At 34.8% G+C, this 21,892-nt stretch overlaps 2 protein-coding genes across 3 annotated transcripts; both read right to left on the bottom strand.

Annotated features, from left to right (window-relative positions):
- LOC105163946 lies at positions 1 to 8,695 on the bottom strand (the record flags this gene model as incomplete). The annotated part of the gene is given in 11 exon segments (XM_011082485.2): positions 1 to 321; positions 418 to 472; positions 1,625 to 1,757; positions 1,864 to 2,071; positions 2,887 to 2,986; positions 3,072 to 3,158; positions 4,163 to 4,407; positions 4,761 to 4,849; positions 4,956 to 5,085; positions 5,225 to 7,771; positions 8,392 to 8,695. Coding segments are annotated over 11 exon segments (3,795 nt in total). The 5' UTR covers positions 8,443 to 8,695.
- LOC105163945 (asparagine synthetase [glutamine-hydrolyzing]) lies at positions 11,553 to 17,262 on the bottom strand. Of its 2 annotated transcripts, XM_011082484.2 has the most exons (14): positions 17,179 to 17,262; positions 16,878 to 17,006; positions 14,925 to 15,063; positions 14,522 to 14,617; positions 14,281 to 14,422; positions 13,976 to 14,166; positions 13,676 to 13,837; positions 13,505 to 13,585; positions 13,209 to 13,430; positions 12,982 to 13,116; positions 12,748 to 12,828; positions 12,568 to 12,654; positions 12,267 to 12,374; positions 11,947 to 12,183 (listed from the first exon to the last, which is right to left on the bottom strand). In XM_011082484.2, exons 2-14 carry the CDS (start codon positions 16,955 to 16,957, stop codon positions 11,947 to 11,949), a joined length of 1,761 nt encoding a protein of 586 aa, XP_011080786.1. In that variant the 5' UTR covers positions 16,958 to 17,006; positions 17,179 to 17,262. The 2 variants fall into 2 exon arrangements, with proteins under 2 accessions (XP_011080785.1, XP_011080786.1); XM_011082483.2 differs by having other exon boundaries at positions 11,553 to 12,183; positions 16,878 to 17,209.

The raw sequence follows: 21,892 nt of genomic DNA, 5'->3' as shown, positions 1-21,892 counted from the left end.
AGCTAGTCATCTGTACATGGAAACAAACACGAGCTTTCGAAGGCTACTCAGCTACTACCCGGAATTATGCCGGTGTACAAGGAAAAGGATGGAGTTCTGGACAAAAAACTTAAGATTCATCTGCCTGAGTAAGGTGTCTTTTTATTGAGTACTTTCTCGCAAGGACTGACCTCAACAGGCTGATATTCTCCTTCGCTTGTAGCATTTGAGAAGTCCTTCACTGTTGTCTTCAGCTTGCTTGTCGTTGGAGACTCCCACGGGGCATTCGATTGAGATCTTGGTCTGGAATGGTAAACAGTTGGAAAGTGTCGGTTGATCCATCTATACACGAGATTACAACCAAAATTTCAGTAAGAAACTGGATGAGTGATGAAAAGGGACAGTGGAACAAAGTGGTTTAAGCAATATCAAAAGTACCACAAGTTCCAATTGAGCCGGGCAACTGCCAATGTTGTCCAAACCAGTTGCCATGCTGAGAGAAAAAAGAATAATCAGGACTAAAGCCTTCATCTTCCATTGCGATTTCAGGAATGTGATAGAACCAAAGATATGAAACAAGAAGCTATGAGCAAATTGTAGTTGAGAAAAATTTTGTGGCATGAAACAAAGTAGAAAGACAAGAAAGTTTATTTGTTTGGTGCTAAGTCGTCCGAATACAAACACCATGTTTTCTGTCCTCTCTGCATTCTTGATCTGTGAAATTGATAGTGGTGTTAAAACTATTGAAACCCATTTTAACTATTGGACGCTTTTTTTCCTTTTTCAAACTAGAAATCTCAAAATAACAGAAAACTATAGTGATAATGTGCTCAAAAGGAATGCAACTGAGTCTTTGATCTGCAAATATCAGATTCTAACTGAGAAGAGCATCAAAAGAAACGATGACATGCAAGCAGTCAAATCACCGGAGTGTCATCTTTTCTGACAATTACACTAGGAATTTGGATGCTAACAATGGGATGGAAGGAGGAGAGAATCAGCATCCTTTTATTATTTTCCTCCATACAATCTTGAAATGCAGTTCAACTCACCTTAAATTATTTACATTTGTTTTGCTCTAGGTAGAAAATAATTTAGGGACATGCCAACAAAGCAAACACTTTCTCGTCCATACAAATCTTCATTGCAAGTAGTTTTACGTTGCATCCATATTACATTTAGAAGAGTTCTCTTCATGCACTGAATGTAAATACCCCACCCACCACCCTGTCATTGTGTGCATGCATGCAGATGCTACTTTTGTATCTATTAGTCACTGGAGTAGTTTCCTCATTCCCTAACTGCAATGTGTTTTGTTTTCTCCCGCTTATTATTTCTCAGCTATCTACAACTAAATTCCCTTAAACTACTTCTGCCAAAAATCAAATAATTTTCCCGATCCCAATCACAAAAACAAAGATTTAACATCAGTAAGATGAAGGTGAAGGCCTTGATTCCGTTTCAGGTATGCACCTACTAATTTACTTACCAAAGTGGAGCCAAACTTCTAAGCCCTCCTCACCACCCTCCCCTCCCCCAAACACAAAAAGATAAAGAAAAGAAAAAAATATGAACTATGTGAAGCAAAGTTTTATGGACCACAAATTCTAATACTGTAACATAAAGGTAAAGCATATGGCATTACCATGTAGATCCTTGCTCCATAATGTCGGCCTCCTCTACTTGATCCCCTTGAAACACTTCAGACACTGTACTGTTTCCATCTAACTCAGTGATGACATTTTTGTTCTCATGGTCGCAACTATTTGCCTGTGTTCCTGCAGAAAGATGCATGCGAGTTAGTTTGAAGGTAGGATTTATTCTAATTTTCCAGAAATGAATATGCAGTCTTCAAATAAAAGTAGTTTCCACATTCAATAGTACCTGTAGATATGCTTGATGTTGAGGAAAGATTGTTCATTAAGACCTTCTGGCAAATTACTGTGCCCTGGAAGTCTAGAAAGGTATAGTCCAGAAAGTTTAATCTCTCTGATTCAGTCATCACAGAGAATCCAAATGAAGTAGTCCATGTGTTCAGTACACTAGGAACTGCTGGCAAAACAAGCCTCTCTACTCCTAATTCCAAGAGTTTCTGCAAACCAAATTGGTATAGATTAACACAGGATTAAAACTGGGGCAAGTTCAATGTGACAACAAAAAACCATCACGACTCTGCAAATTATCAATCTCTTTGGCTTAGAAATAGTCTTGGACCAATATCATCTTAGATAGTTGTCGACTTGCAGTTAAGTGTAACCTATTCAAGCTTTCCATTAACACAGAAGGTATATTTTGAAGTCGAACATTGTTAGACGTGACCCCTTATAGCAAGTAATTGACTGGCCAGTCTGGCGTTGGACTCTGGAGATGAGAATTTAAGATCAGCAAACCCAGTCCAATCAAGGCCTTTGCATCTACAAATTTACCATATGAGCAGAAAAGCTGTTGTAAATCACAAACAAGAAAGTCTTCATCACATAATAATAGTATAATTAGCCACAGGATTATGCTGACTTCTAAATGCCCTTGAACGAACATCTCCAGACAAAAAATCTGATTAGAAATATCATGTTAAAAATTTAGCTGATGAGTGTTCGGGTCACAGATAGTAGTAACTGGTTACTACATCCTCAAGAGCAAATGAAAGTAAGATGAGACACAGTAGAAGATTCAGTGGGGGGAAATGACCAAAAGATTTGTCACTAGTGAAAATTTTCCTGTATATGATGATATATTCATCCGCTCAAAACTTCAAAAGACAAAGTTCTGTTCCAGTAGGTATCAACTGTAATGATTAGCAAGACACTCTTATGCAGGGTGTTTGCATGTCTCAGGATAAGAAGTTTGAAAATAAGATGGAAAAAGAAGCAAAAGTAAAGGTTATGAATGGTAACAGGTGTAGTGCACCTTCTCAAGTTCATTCATTAAAATACGACACATCCCAAGCCGACGATATTGAAACCGTGTTGCAACCAGAGGGACTTCTGCCACTCTTTTGCCATATATCCTGGAGTAAGCATGATAGGATTTTAAGTTACTCCAATAAAAAGAATGAAACAGGTTCAAACTAAGAACGTGGATGCACAAGATACCTCACAGTAGCTGCTGAAATCAATTCATCATTCTTCTCCAATAGTACTGTATAGAACCCTTGAAAGTTTAAACGATTTAGCTCTGACCTGCAAATCCAGATATTATTTCAACTTCTGGGTCAATAGTATGTAGTGAATATAATGTGTAAATAACCAAAATAAGTATCCAAGCAAGTAAATAGATGAAGGGGAATAATCATTGAAGTTTGTGTAAATTACATTGATCCTTAGGTCTAATCACACAAAAAACCCTTGCCCTTGGGATTGTAATTGTAATTTACATCGACACCTCCTACGGGAAAAATACTTGCACAAACACACCCGGAGGTACATTTCATCGACACCCTTTTAGGAGGTGTACTTGTAATTTACAACCCCTGAGGTGAGGTACATTACACTGATACCCGCATAGGGAGTGTACTAGTAATTTTACAAAGAGCAGAAGGTTTTTGTGTAGACTGAAATTCAGGGGGGTCTCAATGTAATTTAACCTTGAAACTTTTTGACACCATGAACTTGAATATTAAAACTTTGGGTCCAGTCCAGCTGTATGTAGTGCATCAATAAGAGAATTGTTCATCTTTGAGTATGATCATGTCAAATTGATGAAAAGTGGAAAGGCTTCAAAAGGTGTTAAGGAATAGGCAGTGAATCATAATTAGCCAACAATGACGACTTTTATGTGAATGAATGACAGGATCTATGACATCTATATAGAAGATGCATAATTAGAAAAACAAGGGGAAAGGTGAACTGAAGGCTTATTAAGGGGTCAGTTCATCCATACCCACCTCCTTAAAGTCATAACAATCTCCTCACCATAATTGCAGTTGCCGAAAGGAGGTATATGCATATGACTACAAGAGGCTCATTTATCAATTCGGATGGATAATGCCAACGCTCTAGGTGGTAGTTCTAGGTACAACATCCCTACTGTATGCTTAAACAAAAAGCAGAAAACACCAGGATACACAAAAAGAGAGGAGAAACTATATTCCATATCTTACACGGCAATAGACAATGCAGAGGCTCTAAAAAGATGCACGCATAAACAATAGAGAGATGAGATTGGCAAGGGCATGAAATCTCACCATCTACTAAAAATAACATCTTCAACCAGATCCCTTCTGGTGCTAGGCTCTTTGACAGGTTCGAAACATTCATGCATCACACTAAGAGCAACATTAAGCTTGCTGTAACTCTCCATTGCAGGCTCATCATCAGATGCATCCTGGTCAACAGAATCAGATTTTATGTATTTCACCAAAGTCCAAGTCAAACCCTCAGTCCCCACAGGAAATGGTTTTCCCAGAATCTTGTGCAGACCAGAAAATATCTACAAAAACAACAGATCATATTAAAATAATAACTCCTTTTCCCAAAAAAAAAATAAATATTAAAATCATAACTCGAGTAGTATCACAATATGGCAAAGAACAAGTAATTCACAACCAGAAACTGTATGAATTCAATGCCATTATACAAATATTCTATGCCTGAGAAGCCCTGATGATAAAGACATTTGTTGTTATTAATGCTGCTTAAGTTTATGTCATTTTGCTTCAGCACTAAAATGGTGGGGGCTCAAATGATATATGTAATATCAGAAACAAACTAGATGTTATAGTCATCCTTTACTTATGCCCTCATAATTCAGAGTGCTGTATAAATGGAAAACACGTTAAGTACCTGTCTACATGTGTCATCGCAGAACCAATATCCTTCAGGATAGCAATCTGGAGTTTTAATTCCCTTCTTTCTGAGGCACTCAGCATGATCTACATGAAGTTATATACAAATTAGAGCATGATATAGGATTGCAACTATCTTTAGCTTATGTTAACGATCCAGATATATTATGCCAAAATCATATAGGTAACTTACATTGGTGCTCACACTGACCACAAATAAGAACAAAAGAGCCAGTGACCAGTCCATTTTTTTTATCAAATCCATTCTGGCCACAAATTTGACAACAGCACAATGGGCAGAACCAATCACCATCAGGAACCTCCTGTGGAGCAGTAACATAATTATAAAACAAAATATAGTTCAAATTAGTACTTCGGAAACCCAAAAAAATGTCCGATGAAATAGCCTACACTTATTCTCAGACAAAAAATGACCAATATGATAATCAATAAAGGAAATACCTTTAAACCAAGGCAGTGAGTATGAAATGAGGATGGACACTGATCACACAGAACTAGCTCACCTCCATAGTGACAGACAGAACATATATAGTCATTTTTCCTATTGCGCCGGCTTCCCTTAATTTCACGTGATTCTGACCTTGAACATCTGTTGGTCTTTTGCTGTTTCAGTTGCAGCTGGCACTCCAGCAAAGATCTGCCATCCTCCACGAAAATATTAGCTGAAGGGCTGCGATTGGTGCTACCAGCATGTGCTTCAAAGTTACTAAGACTAAAGATTACTCCGCAACAACTACATTTTATTCCCTCACGAGCTATTCGGCCTTCTGCCATTGGATGACCATTTTTTCTACCACGATAATGAACTTTTGCTCTTGGCAAAATCACATTGTTGTCAATCAACCAAGACAAGACCGTTCGAGGAGCTTGCTGCGAGGAAGAAGCAACCATTTCCCGAGCTCTTTTACTTGATCGCCGCACAGGGGTTGAAGAATCAGCATACATAGCTCCTTTCACTTTCATTGATACACAGGGTTTCCTCCCCCTCTTTGGCAATGATGAAACTTCAGTACGATGTGATTTATTAAGCTTCCTCCTCTTCCTTGAAATTCTGCGTTTACAAACTTCACCTTCAATTGATTGAACAAGACTCTTTGACATGTCAGATGACTCCTTTGGTAGATTCTCAGATTTGTCATTCACTAAAGCAGAAATTCCTGGGGATTCCAGTGCAAGAAATGGAAGTTGTGATTTCTCGATGGACAAAGGGTCACCAAAATCCTTGATCATAGTTACATTTCCCATTCTTCCTAAGGTAGTAGAGAGATTAGTGGAAGTGAGTGCACCAGCTTCTATAGACCATCTGCAGGCTGAAAGAAGAGAGTAAAACACTTTTCCACTTGGGGAGCTATACCGCATTTCCCTCTTTTCTCCTCTTGGGAAGTAATAAAAAGACCACCCAATAAAAGATAAGTGTTTCTTCGCTTTAAGGGCTCTCCATTTCACCTCTGTACTTAAGCCACGATGGAAGTGTTTATCCTCTAGGCTGAGTAAGTAATAATCCCTCACTGCTTCAGGGCAATATTCAGGTTCAATAACAGGCTCATCAGTAATGTACAACTCGGGCAACTCAGTGGAAGATTGAGACATTCCACCAAATGGAGTTGAGAGCATTTCTCCAGGTGAACAGACAGGAATTTGGCTCATGAGCATTTGAGAACCAGGCCCCAACTCCTGATGTACATGGTCAAACTTCAGACAAACCTGACAAAGTGAATAAAACAATTCTCCCTCAGGGGAAAGATAACGTATTCTATGGTTCCCCTTGTCCTTTGCGAATTCAATTTTCCAGTCCAAATGCAATAGATGCTTCCTAGCATTCAACGTTACTGTACTTGGAGGCCTCTTATTCAACCTAAACATCTTATTAATCTCATCAATAGCATCAGGGCAAAACTCAGCTCCAGGAATTAATTCAGGTACAGCTGGCTGCCACTCAAGTTTCTTTCTCTGTGTTGAAATCCTGCGCTCCATGTTTGGCAATTTAAAGCTCGTACCAGGAGCTTCATCATAAATATTGGAACCAATTCCAGAATCTTCATCTCGATTATGAGATAAAAGTGGCAACGGAAGATTAGAAACGGATAGAGCTCGCTCATCGGTGAGCATGGTTGAAATAGGAACCCGGTCATTATTTTCTTGAACCTGATGATGGCTTTTATCATTTAGATCAGTCGGAAGAATTCCTTCACCATCCAACTGGGAAGTAGCTTCAAAGGGTACAACTTCCAGAGAATTATGAAAAAGTCCTTCAGTTTTCACAACATCATCAAAAGCTGTTTCAGAAAATTCCAGCAATGGTTGTCCAAGTTCTGCTGAGTCCCATGAAGAATTCAATTCTGTGAAGAGCTGCTTAACAGTTATCCTAAGATTATCAAATAACACCTGCAACAATAATTCTCTCCAAATATACCTTCCAGAAGAAGTCCACTCCTTCAGTTTTTCAAAGCCATTCTTCATCCTCACTTCATACCAAATTTGCTTCACAGAGACAGGCAAAGGCCAGTCTTGCTCAACTTCCTCAATCAGTTCAAGAAACAACCAGTTTCCACGAGGTTTCCATTCCTCAGTAACCTCATCCCAATCTTTACTTGGTCGCAGCTTGTCAATCCGGGCTTCCATTTCATCACCCATGTCCGGAAAGAAAATCCTCCGTTGTTCGCATCCATCTTCATGATCAAATATTACACCTTCCCACCAGGCATCCTCATAAAACAAGTCGACGCATTGTCCATAGTGTAGACACCATGGCCCCAGAACACAGGAAGGTGGCGAAGGCCTTATCAGGCCCCGGTAATTATTGGACACCTCAATTTCACCACTGCCATACCCATCAATTACAGGACTGACCTCCACATGTTCAGTCAGATTACAAGAGCCTTCGTCATTGAGAAGGTGATCATACTGAACTACACGAGCCAAATCTTCACAACCAATTACTCTACCAGCGTGCCATGAACCAAGAAACCCATCTTCAACACTTCTCACCTGATACAGATTCAATGCAAGCAAAATTTTCATAGACCCCATAGCTAGAAACAAATAAATGAACGATCAAATATAGCAGGGGATCATCGACAAAATTGCTGTAACGTGGGTTCCATAGCTCATTTATCTCACAGAATCCGAGGGGGTGTAACACTTATATATAAAATTCACACAAGGAGAAAAAATCCACAAAAAATCCATACCCAAATAAGCTTTGCATGCCCGCAAAAACCAAATTAAGAAAATATCTCATTGATTTAGTTTAACGCCCCCGTTTGATTGCTTCAATCTACCTCATCCCAATTGACCTTATCATGGAAAATCAAACAAAACCCACATGCAAACACAAAAGAGAAAGAGAAATAGACAGAGTCAGAGACAGATACTGAGAGAGAATATAATGCAGTAAAATCAACGAAGAAAAAACTTCACCATAACGTTACACACCAATCAATGTAGAAAAACAAAACTTCACGAAGAAAGGGAGAAAATAAAAACCCAGAAGATCAAAAACCTCCTCACTAACCCCAAAAATAAAACCATAAAAATTTTGAACAAGAGATGATTTTTACACATAACCCACTTACACATGATTTTTTAACAATGAAGGTGAAAATTACCTCAACTTTTTCATGAAGCAGCAGCTTTCTCCGGGTCCTCTCGGCCGCCATTGCAGATTATCTTTGCGTTCTGAGTACTCGTCTAATTGCATTGGGGTTTTGTAATACTTGGTGCCGCCTTACGATAATAATAATGCGGCTCTCTTTACAATTTTCCTTTTCAGTTCCTCTCCCTCTCTCTCTCTCTCTCTCATTCATTCATTAATTAAGAAATTATTTCTCATAAAGTACGTCTCTCACTGGCAATTTAGTGTGTGTTGTGCGTGTAACATAAACCATATCGATGCATCTATATATATACATAAATAATCAATTTAGATAATACATAGAATTGATTTGAATATATAGAAATACGTATTTCTGTTGCATACGTATATGTATATCTGCAAAAACACATAAATACACCTACAAATTTTGTAATAATAAAAAATAAATACTCAAATACATATAATTATATTTTTGAAAACTGTCATCAATTTTTCAGATTAAATTTAAATACACAGAAAAAAATATAATTAAGGGGTTTACGTAAATAATTTAAGCTGATTAAGAAACATTTTTAATTAAATTAAATAATATAATTATTATGCGACAAAATATTGTAGAAGCATAAAGAAGACATTCTTCTACAAGAAAACCAACTGCCCTGCACGTATTTCTAGGGCAGGGAACTAGCTCTGCGGACTGTTTGGCCAATCCAACATTCCAGAGTTGGGCTTAACAAATTTTATAATAACAACAGCTGCGTGATAGAGCTGTAGGGATGATTAAAAAAGCTGACGGATGGCGAATGCCAAACGCGTACTTTATTAGTGCTTCTTAGTACTTTTTATTTATTTTTTATTATAATTTTAGTAAAATATTAAAACATGTTAAGGGTCATGTGTTTATGCTTTTTCCGCGTTTTTGGGAATATTAAAACATGTTGATTGTTAATATTGAAAAGGAATAGTTACGCCATTCTCTTGAGATTTGATATAATTATACATAATTTTTTTTTAATTTAAAGAATTATACATAGCACTACTGAGTTTTACTTTAATCTAATAAATAAGTATTTTTGTTAGTCAAAGTTCATTAAATGTATTGATATTAAAAAAAATAAATAAAAATTAATATTTTTCTTCGATTGACTTATTAATAAATTATTATAGGTCAAATAATTTTTTTTCAATTAAACTACCCTTATTATGGTGAATATATACCTGTTCACATGTATTAACGCTTGAAAACATATAAGGATAATTTGGTTATAAAAATATTTATTTGATCTTAAATAAATCTGTAATAAGTCAATAGTAGATAAATATAGATTTTTTATCCAATTTTTTTATAAATATCAGCAAATTCAATGAGGTTTGACTAACGGAGAAACTTATTTGTTAGGCGGAAGTAAATCTCAAGGGTGCTAGACGTAATCTGTTAAATTATAGGGGGTTTACATATAATTACACCAAATCTTAGGAGAGGAAAATGTAATTTTTTCTATTAAAAGTATATATTAATATTAAAATAGGATAAACTACAACAGACTTTTCTGAAGTTTGCTATAATTATAAATACTCTCGTTTTTTGAAAAATTATAAATTCTCCCGAAAATTACAAATGCCCCAGATAATGGGCTATCATAATGGAGTTTTGTTATAATATTTGTAATTTTAAAAAATATTTATAATTTTTTAAATAATAAAATGATATTCGTAATTATAACAATTTCTTTAAAAAATACCCTATTAAATATTGTTTATAGAGTTGCTTTCTTGGGAATATTCTAATATTGCACAAGTGACGTTTAACTATTAAAAATTGCACAATTCCCTTTTTTTCGTTTTTTTTAAATTTTGACTTTCAGAATCCTTTTTATTATTATTATTATGTCTGATATTCGATTCGAGTTTGACCTTCTTTTTTAGAATTTCTAGGCAAAATTTCTTCTTTAAAATTCATTCAAGGATCAAAATGTCCATATTTTCAACCTTCACAGAAGAAAAAAAGAAAACGAAAACATTACTAGAAAGTTTTGAGTTAATTATATTTTCATATCTATATGTGAGCATTTATTCGATTTTGATCCCTCAAGTTTCGAGTAATTGATTTTGATCCTTCATTTTTCTTTTTTCTTTTTTTTTTGGTTTTTTGGGAAAGTTATTTGGTTGTTAAAGTTAACGGTGGCCCCATGTGAACACACATAACGGCAATTTGAGAAGTAAAATGGATCCTTTGTCCCACGTGACAGGTGGTTAGTCTTTTTGGATTAATTTTCCTTAGAATTGGTGCGTTTTGATCGAAGAAAAAAGAAATAAAAAACAGTAAGCCTAACATTTCAGTTTAATTTGTGTCCATTTATGTTTCAGTTGGAAATATTTAATTGCAACAAATAAAATATAATATGCAATCTATAATCTCAACCAATAGCTAGGTTCTAATTTTGGCCATATTTGATGGAAAAAAATCATCATAATGTTTGGATTCGTTTTCTCAATGTTTTGTTGTGTTTTGTGGAGATAAAGAAAGAAAAATAAAGATAAATAAGTGTGTGTTAGAAATAATATGTATGTTTGGATTTATTTGTGGAGATAATTTAATAAGTATTATATGTTTAATGTGTGTTTTGGGAGCAAAAATTACTATTCACTGACAAATCATGCCCTTTTTATATATATTTATGTATATATGTGTGTATATATGTATGTATTTATGCTAAAACACCTAAATAAGGTGTTTTTAAAATTCTTCCATGATTCAACTAAATTATTAATTTTCTCATCAAGTAATATCATTTTACGATTTACAATGAATTATATTATACGAAGAATACATTCAACTAATATTTTATTTTTTAATAAATAATATGAGTTTAGAATTAAATACATCAATATAGTTTTCAACCTTAAATGAATTGTATAAGACAAAAAATACGTTCAACTAAATTACTAATTTTCTTATTGAGTAATATCATTTTACGATTTACAAACACTACTCACTTTTCATTCTATTACAACTTTCAATTTTTTCTACAAAAATCAATTCTAAAAAAGCAGAAATTTTTGCAAACACTGTCTAACCGCACACTCCATAGTATGGGCAACTGCTAGCTAATATTGAGAGTATCAAACTTCAATGTATATGCCAAAGAGTAGGGTGGGGGAGGGAAAAGAAAGGAACTTTGATATGTATATATATATATTCCCAGCTGACAAACAAAAGAAGATTTATACACTCTTAGACTACCAGGTTCGTGCTTAACCAGAAAACATAATCAGTCCTGATACAGGAAACACATCTTACAGACCTTAACTATATGCATAGCGCCGATCTCTTTTCACAATGACACTTGAGATTCAAGGCTCGTTTTCCAAATGACACAAAAATATTAGAAAAACATATATACTAAAATCTCAAAGTTCTCCTTCCAGAAAACACCAAAACAGTGTTTCCATTGGCTAGTTTACCATACATCAAACTAACTGTTCTACACATACCAGAAGAGCACTTATTAATATATGCAGCTCCTACTTATTCTAAGATGGCTGCCAACCTGTCCTTGTAGAGATACTAGCTCCTGATGGTCAGTCCTGGTGTGCCTACTCCGTTCGTCAGCGGCATAGAGTCTATGATTTTCGAGGTCAAATTCCCATTAACTAAATGCTTCTCATAGGCGGAATTATGCACGCCAATGGCAGCTCGGCCCGATGGGTCGAGGTTTTTCGACCAAGCTGCATCCCATTCCACAGCTGTGGCAGTGCTGCACGCTACACTTGCCCCACCTGGAACGGAGAGCCTTGCTGAATTCTGCAAATATGATTAAGTACCAGTAATTACTTTGTTAACCTTCTCTTCAACTTAGAAAAAGATATGATATGTAAAGAATGTACCTGAGGGAAGAATCTTTCGAATATCATTCTGTAATAGTATGCCTCTTTCGTGGTTGGCGTGTTATGGGGGAAGATATGTGCAGCATTAAGCATCATCTTGTCATTGACCTGTTAATTGACCGGAAGGGCAACTTCAGGTTGGCAGTAAATGAGAATTATACTACCTTTTATACAACAGAGTTTTCTTTTACTTTGAATGAATCGATATAGGTAGTGACAGAATAGCAATTTGATCTTGGTAAAGAATCAGCACATGGAGAAACTCAAGAACCAGAAACTTTAGTGAAAATGAAAGACGTACGTGCAGATCAGCATGAGCTTTAAGCCCATCAATCCAACTATAGCCCACACCATCACTAAATTGTTCTTTTTGCCTGTATAGAATATGCTGCAGGGAATTTAAACAGAGATTGTTAAGAGAAGTGAAATTCAGAATTAAGTAATACTACCAGCAGACTATTTCACATCCATAATCGAATACCTTTGGAAGATATGGTTGTTTTTCATCATCAAAGGCCCTCCTGAGAATCCACTTCTCAATTCTCTTTTGTTCAGGTTTTATCTGTAACGGAAGGAAAATGATAACTAATTAACACAAGTCTATAACATGCTGCCTAATGACAAATCCCAGGATTTAGCTGTAAGGCAAGTAGCTTTCCTTGAAATTTATTATAAAACAAAATTACCTAAATAAAACCAGGATTCTTGTCCTTACCATCTTCCACTCAGGGTCAATGCTCATTGCGACATTGATAAATTCCTTATCCAGAAACGGTACTCGAGCTTCTAAACCCCACGCAGAAGTTGCCTTATTTGCTCGCAAACAATCATACTGATGAAGGGCTTTTATCTACAGACAGATGAAAACCACCATTAGTTTGATATTACTTTAAGTTGTTTCACTTCTTTAGAAGGGAAAGATATGGCATCCTTTGGTTGTACCTTGCGGCAAGTTTCACGATAGAATTCCTCCTTGTTGGGTGCCTTATGGAAGTAAAGATAACCACCAAAAATCTCGTCAGAGCCCTCACCCGATATGACCATTTTCACTCCCAGTGATTTGATCTTACGTGACATAAGGAACATAGGAGTGCTTGCTCTGATTGTTGTTACATCATATGTCTCAATATGATAAATGACATCCTCAATCGCATCAATTCCATCCTGAAATATATCATAAGGGTTTGGTGGTATGACAAGAAACAACAGCAGGGAAAACTTCTATTGCAGGAGCTTACCTGAACAGTGAAATGAAACTCATGGTGAACAGTACCCAAATAATCAGCAACCTCTCTTGCAGCTTTCAGATCAGGCGAACCCTGTCCAAGAAGTGGGTAAAATCTGTTCGCATATTAACTACTAGTGACAAGTGTGTGAATGCCTAAATTAGCAGCAAGATATCTTCTTACCTCAAGGCCAACACAGAAAGAATGAAGTTGTGCACCCCATTGTTTTGCGGCTTTCGTGCCAGCTAAGTAACGAGAGGTAATAGATGCAACTAATGATGAATCAAGTCCTCCTGATAAAAGAACTCCAAAAGGCACATCGGTCATTAGCCTTTTAATAACAGCCTGCATTGATTTTTCACCCAAGCAATAGTGAAATTTAGGAAATGCTTAAATCAATGAATCAACCCGCATTATATTTGTTGGCAAATTTCAAGCAATAAGTGTCATCTATAAACCTAAGGTTAGGTTCCAAAGTCTCACATTTTCAAAAGCCTGCCTCAGAACTAAGGGGTCATAAGGAGTTGAAGGAATGGCCTCAGAGAACCAGGGAGGGTTGTACCATCTTCTGAGACATCCACTCTTGCTGGAGTAGAGATGCCCCGGTGGGAAGGATTCAAAATGCTCACATTCATCGTGCAAACCTTTTAGTTCTGACGCTATCCAGACGGAGCCTGGAGACAAACCAAGAAATAAATCAGTATAAGCCTATAAAATCCACGTCTAACTTGTTTTTCTTGCCCACTTTATCCTTATATAATTAACTATTGTTGATTAAGAAGCAATACCATCTAGTCCCCAACCAATATACAGAGAAGTAATCCCAATAGCGTCACGGGCCACAAGAAAGCTGTTATCACGGGTATCCAGCAGCACAAAGGAGAAAATTCCATCCAGCATGTCCACAAAATTTTCCCCATGCTCTTCATACTAAGAAAGTGAAAAACAGAACAAGATGAACAAAGTCCAAAAATTGTTTTTGCTTCAGCATATTCTTCCGGTTCGTTTATATTTTGGTAAAATACTCACAAGATGTGCAATGACAGCACAATCACTTCCAGTACGGAATTTGTGGTTAGGTAATGAGCGACGAAGTTCCTCATGGTTGTAGATTTCACCATTTACCTAAATCCATTGGAAACACCACATTAGAAAGAATGATTCTTTTGAAAAATTTCAATATGAGCATGTTCTGTCTAAAATGAAAGGATCATTCCATAGCTTTAAGCTGGATTCTTCACAAATTATTCCACAAAAATGAGTTTAGTCAATGGTCTTGCATCTATCTCCTTCTCTACTCATATTGAGCCACCCTTGGGTTCCAGTCAAGAGATATTCATGGAAAAAGAATTCTCCAACGACCGACGTTCTATGGATATACTGAAACTAGAATATAGCAGGTAGAAAAAGCAACAGACCAAAAGAAACCTACCGTAACTACAATCTTTTTGTCTTCATTGTAGAGGGGCTGATCGCCAGAGGCTGGATCAACAATTGCAAGCCTCTGGTGTGCCAGATAACAATCTCCGTGCTGATATAGTCCACTCCAATCAGGACCCCGATGCTTCAACCTATTTGATCATGCAATAGTGACTGAGAACTTCAGGTTATGCATCAATAGAAGAGAATTATGTCCATGTTGGAAAGTAAAAGAATAAGAAACTTGTCCCATCCTAAATTCAATATACTACATGATGTGATTCTCATAGAGTTTGGGAACTCCAAGTTCGAGATAATCACGGATCTTGGTGCATGCTAGGCCCCACATAGTGCTCTTAAAATTGACAATAGGGTGCCTAGATGAACTGATTTAACCATTAAGTGTGATTATCCAAATCAAGACAATCTGAAATCCAAAGGTTTGCTAATAGCTGAGAGTCTCCATTATTCACTGCAATGTTCATGTAATACTAAATCTCTATAACAAAACTATTGGTCTCCAAATCAATAGCATAGCTGATACAAAAATGCATCATTTATAGGACCACCAGCCCATCCATAAAAATGAAGAAAGGGACTGCGTAGTATCTTTTGATGGGAATTCAAACATAAAACCAAATATTCAAAAGCCTTTTTGGGGTTCTGGAAAGACAGTGATTATTAACATGATATTCGAACTATATTCTTAATAATTACAACAATAAATAGATATATATTTGTTTGGGAAAAATATTTTTTTAGTCCGTTAAGTATGCCCAATTTTAGTTTTAGTCCTATAAGTATGCCTATTTTTTATTAACTCCAATAACTAGCAAAATTGATTATATTTAGTCCTCGATGGATTGGATTTATAATTTGCGCAGGAAAAGTGATATGGCTGGACACCTAGATGCGTTTTTGTTGATTTATAATCCTATATGGCTAAAATCATGAGGTGGAAGACAAGTTAGTTATCTTTTGGACGGAAGAAATGTGACTTTTCCCTCCAAAATACTTTTACTAATCAACAAAATATATTTTCTTCTCCCCATGCTTGCACAAACCCATTTTTCTCCTTTATCTCTCGGTTCCAATGTCTTCTTCCATAGAAGGATCACTTGTTACTGCAGAAAGAAAGCAATGGTTCAGACTTCTTGGACTAATCAAAATCCAAGAAGGAGGTTCCATTCCTGTCAAGATTACAAGGTAATAAGCTCACTTTTTTTCCTAATCAATTTTTTTTAAAATTTTTTCGAATTTTTTAAATGAATTTAGTTTTGTAGAGAGAAGGGTCTACCCAGTCAGCATACAAGCCACGTATGCAAGCCATGTACTCTCCCATGTGGCATAACACGTGGTTAATTGGTCGGAAATTGGACCAACTAATTTACACGTTGGTAAGTTCCAGGTAAATTTAAAATTTTGGCCAAAAAAAAAAAAAAGTAGAAAACCCTCAAACGGACTAAATCTAATCAATTTTGCAAGTTACTGAAGTTAACAAAAAATGGGCATACTTATAGGATTAACACTAAAATTGAACATATTTAACGGACTAAAAAAATATTTTTCCCTATTTGTTTAACCAAAACATACGACAATACAAAAGTTTGATTTGACACACTAATTAACTCAAAAGTTTACACACACTTACCCCGCAAAGTATCATATCCAAAATAAAATCTAACGTATTTTATCTAAAAAAATAAACAAGAAAATAAATAAAGAATCATCCAACCATTCCAAAACAAAACCAACACATTTCCGTCTCAGCATATTCTCCAAATCAAATGTTCCTGGTTTCTACATACGACTCTTCGTTGTATTTCCCCTACCCATTAATTAAATCCTCCATATGCAGTAAGCAATCTCATCATGCACTCAGAAAACTGAAAACAAAAAGCAATCATGGACGTCCAAAAATTGGAAAAATAAATCCAAGAAAAGCAAAAGGTGGACGAAAGATTGCCTTCGGGAGAGCTCGAGCACGCGAACCCTCTTCGCCTGAGAGTCATCCGAACAACCCAAAACCGCTAATATTCCACACATCGTAATACACTTATATATAGAGATACGTGCTCAGATTAATCCTCCAAAGCTACAATAGCAGTGAGAAAAAAGAAAAATGGATGAGAAAGAGATCACTGAAAAGACATAGAGAGAGAAAGAAGACAGGAGAGAGAGAGAGAGAAGAGTGGTAGTATGAGAGGAACAGAGAAAGGTGGTGCCAATGTTGTGGGAGAGAGCTACACGTTAACACTTATGCTCACCCGACCAGTTCTATTTTCTCGTGTATGCACCGCTTCAATGGCTCATCCTTCCTACTTATAGGGGCGGGAAGTTGGACCAAAATCGTGGGCGCGAAAATGACGTCTTTTCTTTGCCCCACTCTTTATATTATTTTTTTCCTCTTTTAGATGAGAGGAAAATGACGATTTTACGCAAAAGACTTTTCGTCCCTCAATTGTTCATCTAAAATCGTCGTTGATCATTTTGCTTTCGCGCGGCGACGTCTTGCCACCCATCTGAGTCACTTGTGGGAGAGATCCGAGTGCGATATGGATAAATTCTTATCCAAATAAAAATGAGATAGTGTCCAATTTATTACATGCTGAATATAATATATTTATTGCCCTTTCTAGACAAGTCAATAATTTGGAGATCTGTTGGATTTTGGATGTGCAAAATATATATACTATTAACTGTACTGTTTTTAGATTTGGTGTAAATACATATAGATTTTTTGTATTTTAAAAAATCATATTTAGTATTTCTGATATTTGTTTGTGTGTAATAAATAGATTTTTTTCATTAGTCAAAATTCATAGAATTTCTTGATCCCTTAATTGACTATTGACGTCAAACAAATCTTTTTTATCACAAAATTTTTGTTATAAATGTTGATATTCGTCAATCATTTTGTCTTAAAACCCAAAATAAATTATATTGGCTTTCACTAAGCAGTACAACAGGATTGACCTTGTTGGCCCATAAGCAAGGGGGCAAGCCCATATTTCCCACATTTATACTAATTTGGTATGCCGAAAAATAAGTCCAATACAGCAAACAGTTGGAATCCCACGTCGCATGCATGTCTAACCTCTCGATTAATATGTTGAAAATTTTTCAACGAGCTTCTCCTAAATTCATAACGGCCGACCTGACAACAATAGATAAAATAGATTGCGCAGAACTTGAGTTGATTTGGCATGACTCGTTCAAATGCTCATATCGTTCTTCAGATAAGTCCAAATTTCAATCCATTTTTTTTTTGTTAGTTAGCTAATTTATACAACTTTCAAAAGGTATATTTTTTTATGTGGTAACTATTTTTCAAATTTTCAACTAATCGACCTATAAATAGAAGCCACCCTGCAACCATAATGGTAACACGTATCACTCACTATCGTATACTCTTTTCTCTCGAATTTCAGCAAATTCCTAGCATGTTTTTGTATTCCACACGATTATTATCACTTTATCTCAATATTTTATCAGTTCACTTTGATTATTACACAATTATTCTTACGTTATTGTGATTTTCTCAATTATTTATTCAGTAATTCAAATATTGTTTTAAACTTCAGATTACTAACCCCTATCTTGCAGCTTAGTCCTCCTTTAATATTAGAATATTCGTAAAGATCATTCGACCGTTGTAGTATTGTCGGACTCTGGTATACATTAAGGATATGTAAAATGCACCTTCCGACATACATTAGTGTGTGAAAATGTATAAGAGTAGTTTGATCACAAAATATTTGTTTGGTCTGCACTAAGTTAACAATAAGCCAATCAAACTTAAATATGAAATTTTACTTATTATCTTTTTTCTAATATCAACAAATCTGGTAAATTTTGACTAACGACAGGATATATTTATTAGAAAAAAATAAATTTGATGGGTACTAGATATAATTTTTTAAATCTCAAGGGATCTACATACAATTATAAAAAATCTCAGGGGGAGGGCAGTATAATTATCCAGTATATATATACATATATGTAATACAATTGCCGTACGATTAATTATTTCTCTTAAACTTACACCAATTATATTGCCAAATATATTATACTTATCATATGATTAGTTATTTTTTTTCTAAACTTCTACCACTTATGTTATAAATATATTATCATACCTTTAATTTAAATTCAATCAAACTCGATTTAAATTAAAAACTTTGAAACAACACATGGCCCATAGTGATTGAGGGGACAGCTTTTTTGTATGTTTGTGTTATATTTGCAGAATTTACATGTGGAAGTAATACCTATCTGTTCATGTACTCCATTCTCCCTTCATGATGGCCATACACATAGTAGCTTAGATGATTGACACGTGTTAATCTATTCATATGAATATATGTATATAAATGTCTACTTTGTAAAAACTGATACGTATCTATATGTTATTATTAAGTCGGATTATTTTTTTGGTGTCTTACTTTTTCTATCCTTTTTTTAGTTTTTTAAATATTATTTTTATTTGTAAATATTATAATTAGACACTTTAATTATTAAATTTGTATGTGAAATTAATTTAGTCCCTTAAGTTTATTTCTTAATTTTAGCTTATATAAATTTTTATTTTTATTTCAATTTGATTTTTCTGACCATTTTATAACAAAAATATGGTCGGATTTTGACTCTTTTTAAGGTAAAATAGTAAATTTAGATTTGTTTTTACCACTTTAATCCCTTAAATTTATAAAATTATTAAACTTAATCAATTTTTAGGCAAAAAATACATTTTATATTTTTATATGTTCAATATATAGAATATAATTATCTTAATTGAATAAAGAAAATTTTGAACTTCTTGTTAACATAATAATAACAAATTGCTTAAACTAATATATTTTTTTTTATAAAAAAGAAAAATAAGTTATCAAATTGCTTAAACTAATATATTTTTTTATATAAAAAAGAAACAGAAGTTATGACCAAATTATGTAAAATATATCTAATCTAGAAAATTGAAAATATACTAAAAATATCTAATTTCCTAATATTTAATCATAAGAGTTATACATAAATTTAAGAAAGTTGAATCTTAACAATGTGTATTAAATGTTAACAATTGGAAGTTTTAACACAAAAATTGATGAAATGTACTCTTTAAATAGATTGTTTGGTGAACTATATATCTATATATATATATATATTATTTATTTTAGAAAATTTTTGTAGAACTTTTTTTAAAATTTGATAACTAGAAACTGAGATATGTTATATTGTGTAAATTACAATTTCTGTAACTACGTGTTATTTATTTTTATAATTATACATAAAATTAATCATTATTCTTGTTACCTTGATTTAAATATAAATAATTATTTTTTCTAGTTTCTACATAAAGAATATCTGTTCATAGATTCGCCACATCTTGTAATGAAAAAATGGTTACTATTTTAAGTTAAATAATATGTCATTATTACGTTCACAAGAAGTTCAAAATTTCATTATTTACAAGATAATTATCATATCCAGCACATAAAAATTTAAAAGTTCTTTTCTTGCCTACAAAATAATTAATTGATAATTTTACAAATTTAAGGGACTATAAAATGAGAAAACAATTTAATTGACACAAATTGAGGGACCAAATTGAGGAAGACTAAAGTAACTTAAGAAATCAATTATACTATTTACCCTATTTTATTTATAAAATTCTATTACTTCTATTTAATAAATAGATAAATATAATAATTGTCACGTCTAACAAAATCAAATTTTTCACATAAATTACAAATTACATACTTATGGAAGTTGTACACAACATTCATCATATATGGCAATTATGTAACCTCAGGCTGGGTGAGCGGGTCCCCCCGTCGGCAGGTGCCTGCCTTAGGCCTTCAGTTCCTCCAACGGACTCGGTGTTTCGTCAATAGAATGATGTCCTTAAATATTTAGAGGGATATTTTTCAGATCATATTACAACAATTATAGATTTGCATGGGTGCCCTTTTGATTCAAGTGATTACTTAGAGGAATTGAATGACTTTGACTCGAGTGAAACAGGAGGTGATGAGTCTCATTCCATTGTCATTTTGAAGAGGAAGTATCCACTAGTGAAGGTGAGGAGGCTGTGTGAGAATGAAGAGAAAGAGATGGAAGTTTTCGAGGTGGTTAGGATATCGAGCATAGTCATGGCCTTAGGCATAGGTAGGGAACTTTGTCAAAGAAATAGGGTATGTTGAACCCGTGTTGTGGATATTGGGATGTGCGATAGCACATCTAGTCATCAAGAGCTCTTAATTATTTAGAGAAAGACTGGATTGCTCTCTGCCCATAAGTTTGTTCTTCCTTCTCTAGGGCAAAAAACTAGAGAGCCCTCTGAGGGATACTTCACTATTTATGTTGCTTATTTTAATAGTGGATTTTCTATCCCTCCCCAACCCTCTATTCATAGAGGTCATTTAGAGTTATGGTCTTTCAATTAGCTAGTTCACACCAAATTCTTTCATATGTTTTGAGGGGTTTTGACCTAGACTTTGCGAGAAGGGGCTCTAATTACTTTAGCTGGTTTTCATGCACTGTGACATGTGTGTCAAGTATTTGAGTCCCCCTTAACTGATGATGGGAGGATTTTTTCTTTCTGCAATATGGTGTGTAGATTTTTGGATGGGTTCACTTCTTCTCGAGGCTCTTGGAAAGAGAAGTTTTTCTATGTTAGAGATGATGGTTGGTTTTAGCCTCCGAGTGGAGCAGTTCACCTATTCGGATCCCTCACATTAGAGTATTAGGTAGTCTTCGTGAGTTTGTTATGTCGGTAGAGTTGTTTAGTTATGTGAGAGAACCATACTTAAAATACCTCAATTGAAAAACTCGAAAATATAATTTTTACACCATAGCAAATCTTGGATCTGCACACTCCATGTTCAGGTCATTCCCACGTTACTCGTATCCAATCCAAGCCCGAGTATGTACAAAATCGCCATAATTGCTTGATCAAGATTGGATCTTAACTACTGACTT

This window comes from Sesamum indicum, linkage group LG6, assembly GCF_000512975.1.
Source record: "Sesamum indicum cultivar Zhongzhi No. 13 linkage group LG6, S_indicum_v1.0, whole genome shotgun sequence".
Taxonomy (NCBI): domain Eukaryota; kingdom Viridiplantae; phylum Streptophyta; class Magnoliopsida; order Lamiales; family Pedaliaceae; genus Sesamum; species Sesamum indicum.
This window is presented reverse-complemented; position numbering and strand designations above follow the sequence as displayed.

What these genes read in the sequence shown, in the direction of transcription:
- LOC105163945 (XM_011082484.2), bottom strand. Translation starts at nt 16,957, where the DNA reads ATGTGTGGAATATTAGCGGTTTTGGGTTGTTCGGATGACTCTCAGGCG. An exon ending in CTTTCTGTGTTGGCCTTGAG is followed by an intron (nt 13,586 to 13,675) that starts GTAAGAAGATAT and finishes CTTCTTGGACAG; the next exon opens with GGTTCGCCTGATCTGAAAGC. An exon ending in AACAACCATATCTTCCAAAG is followed by an intron (nt 12,655 to 12,747) that starts GTATTCGATTAT and finishes AATTCCCTGCAG; the next exon opens with CATATTCTATACAGGCAAAA.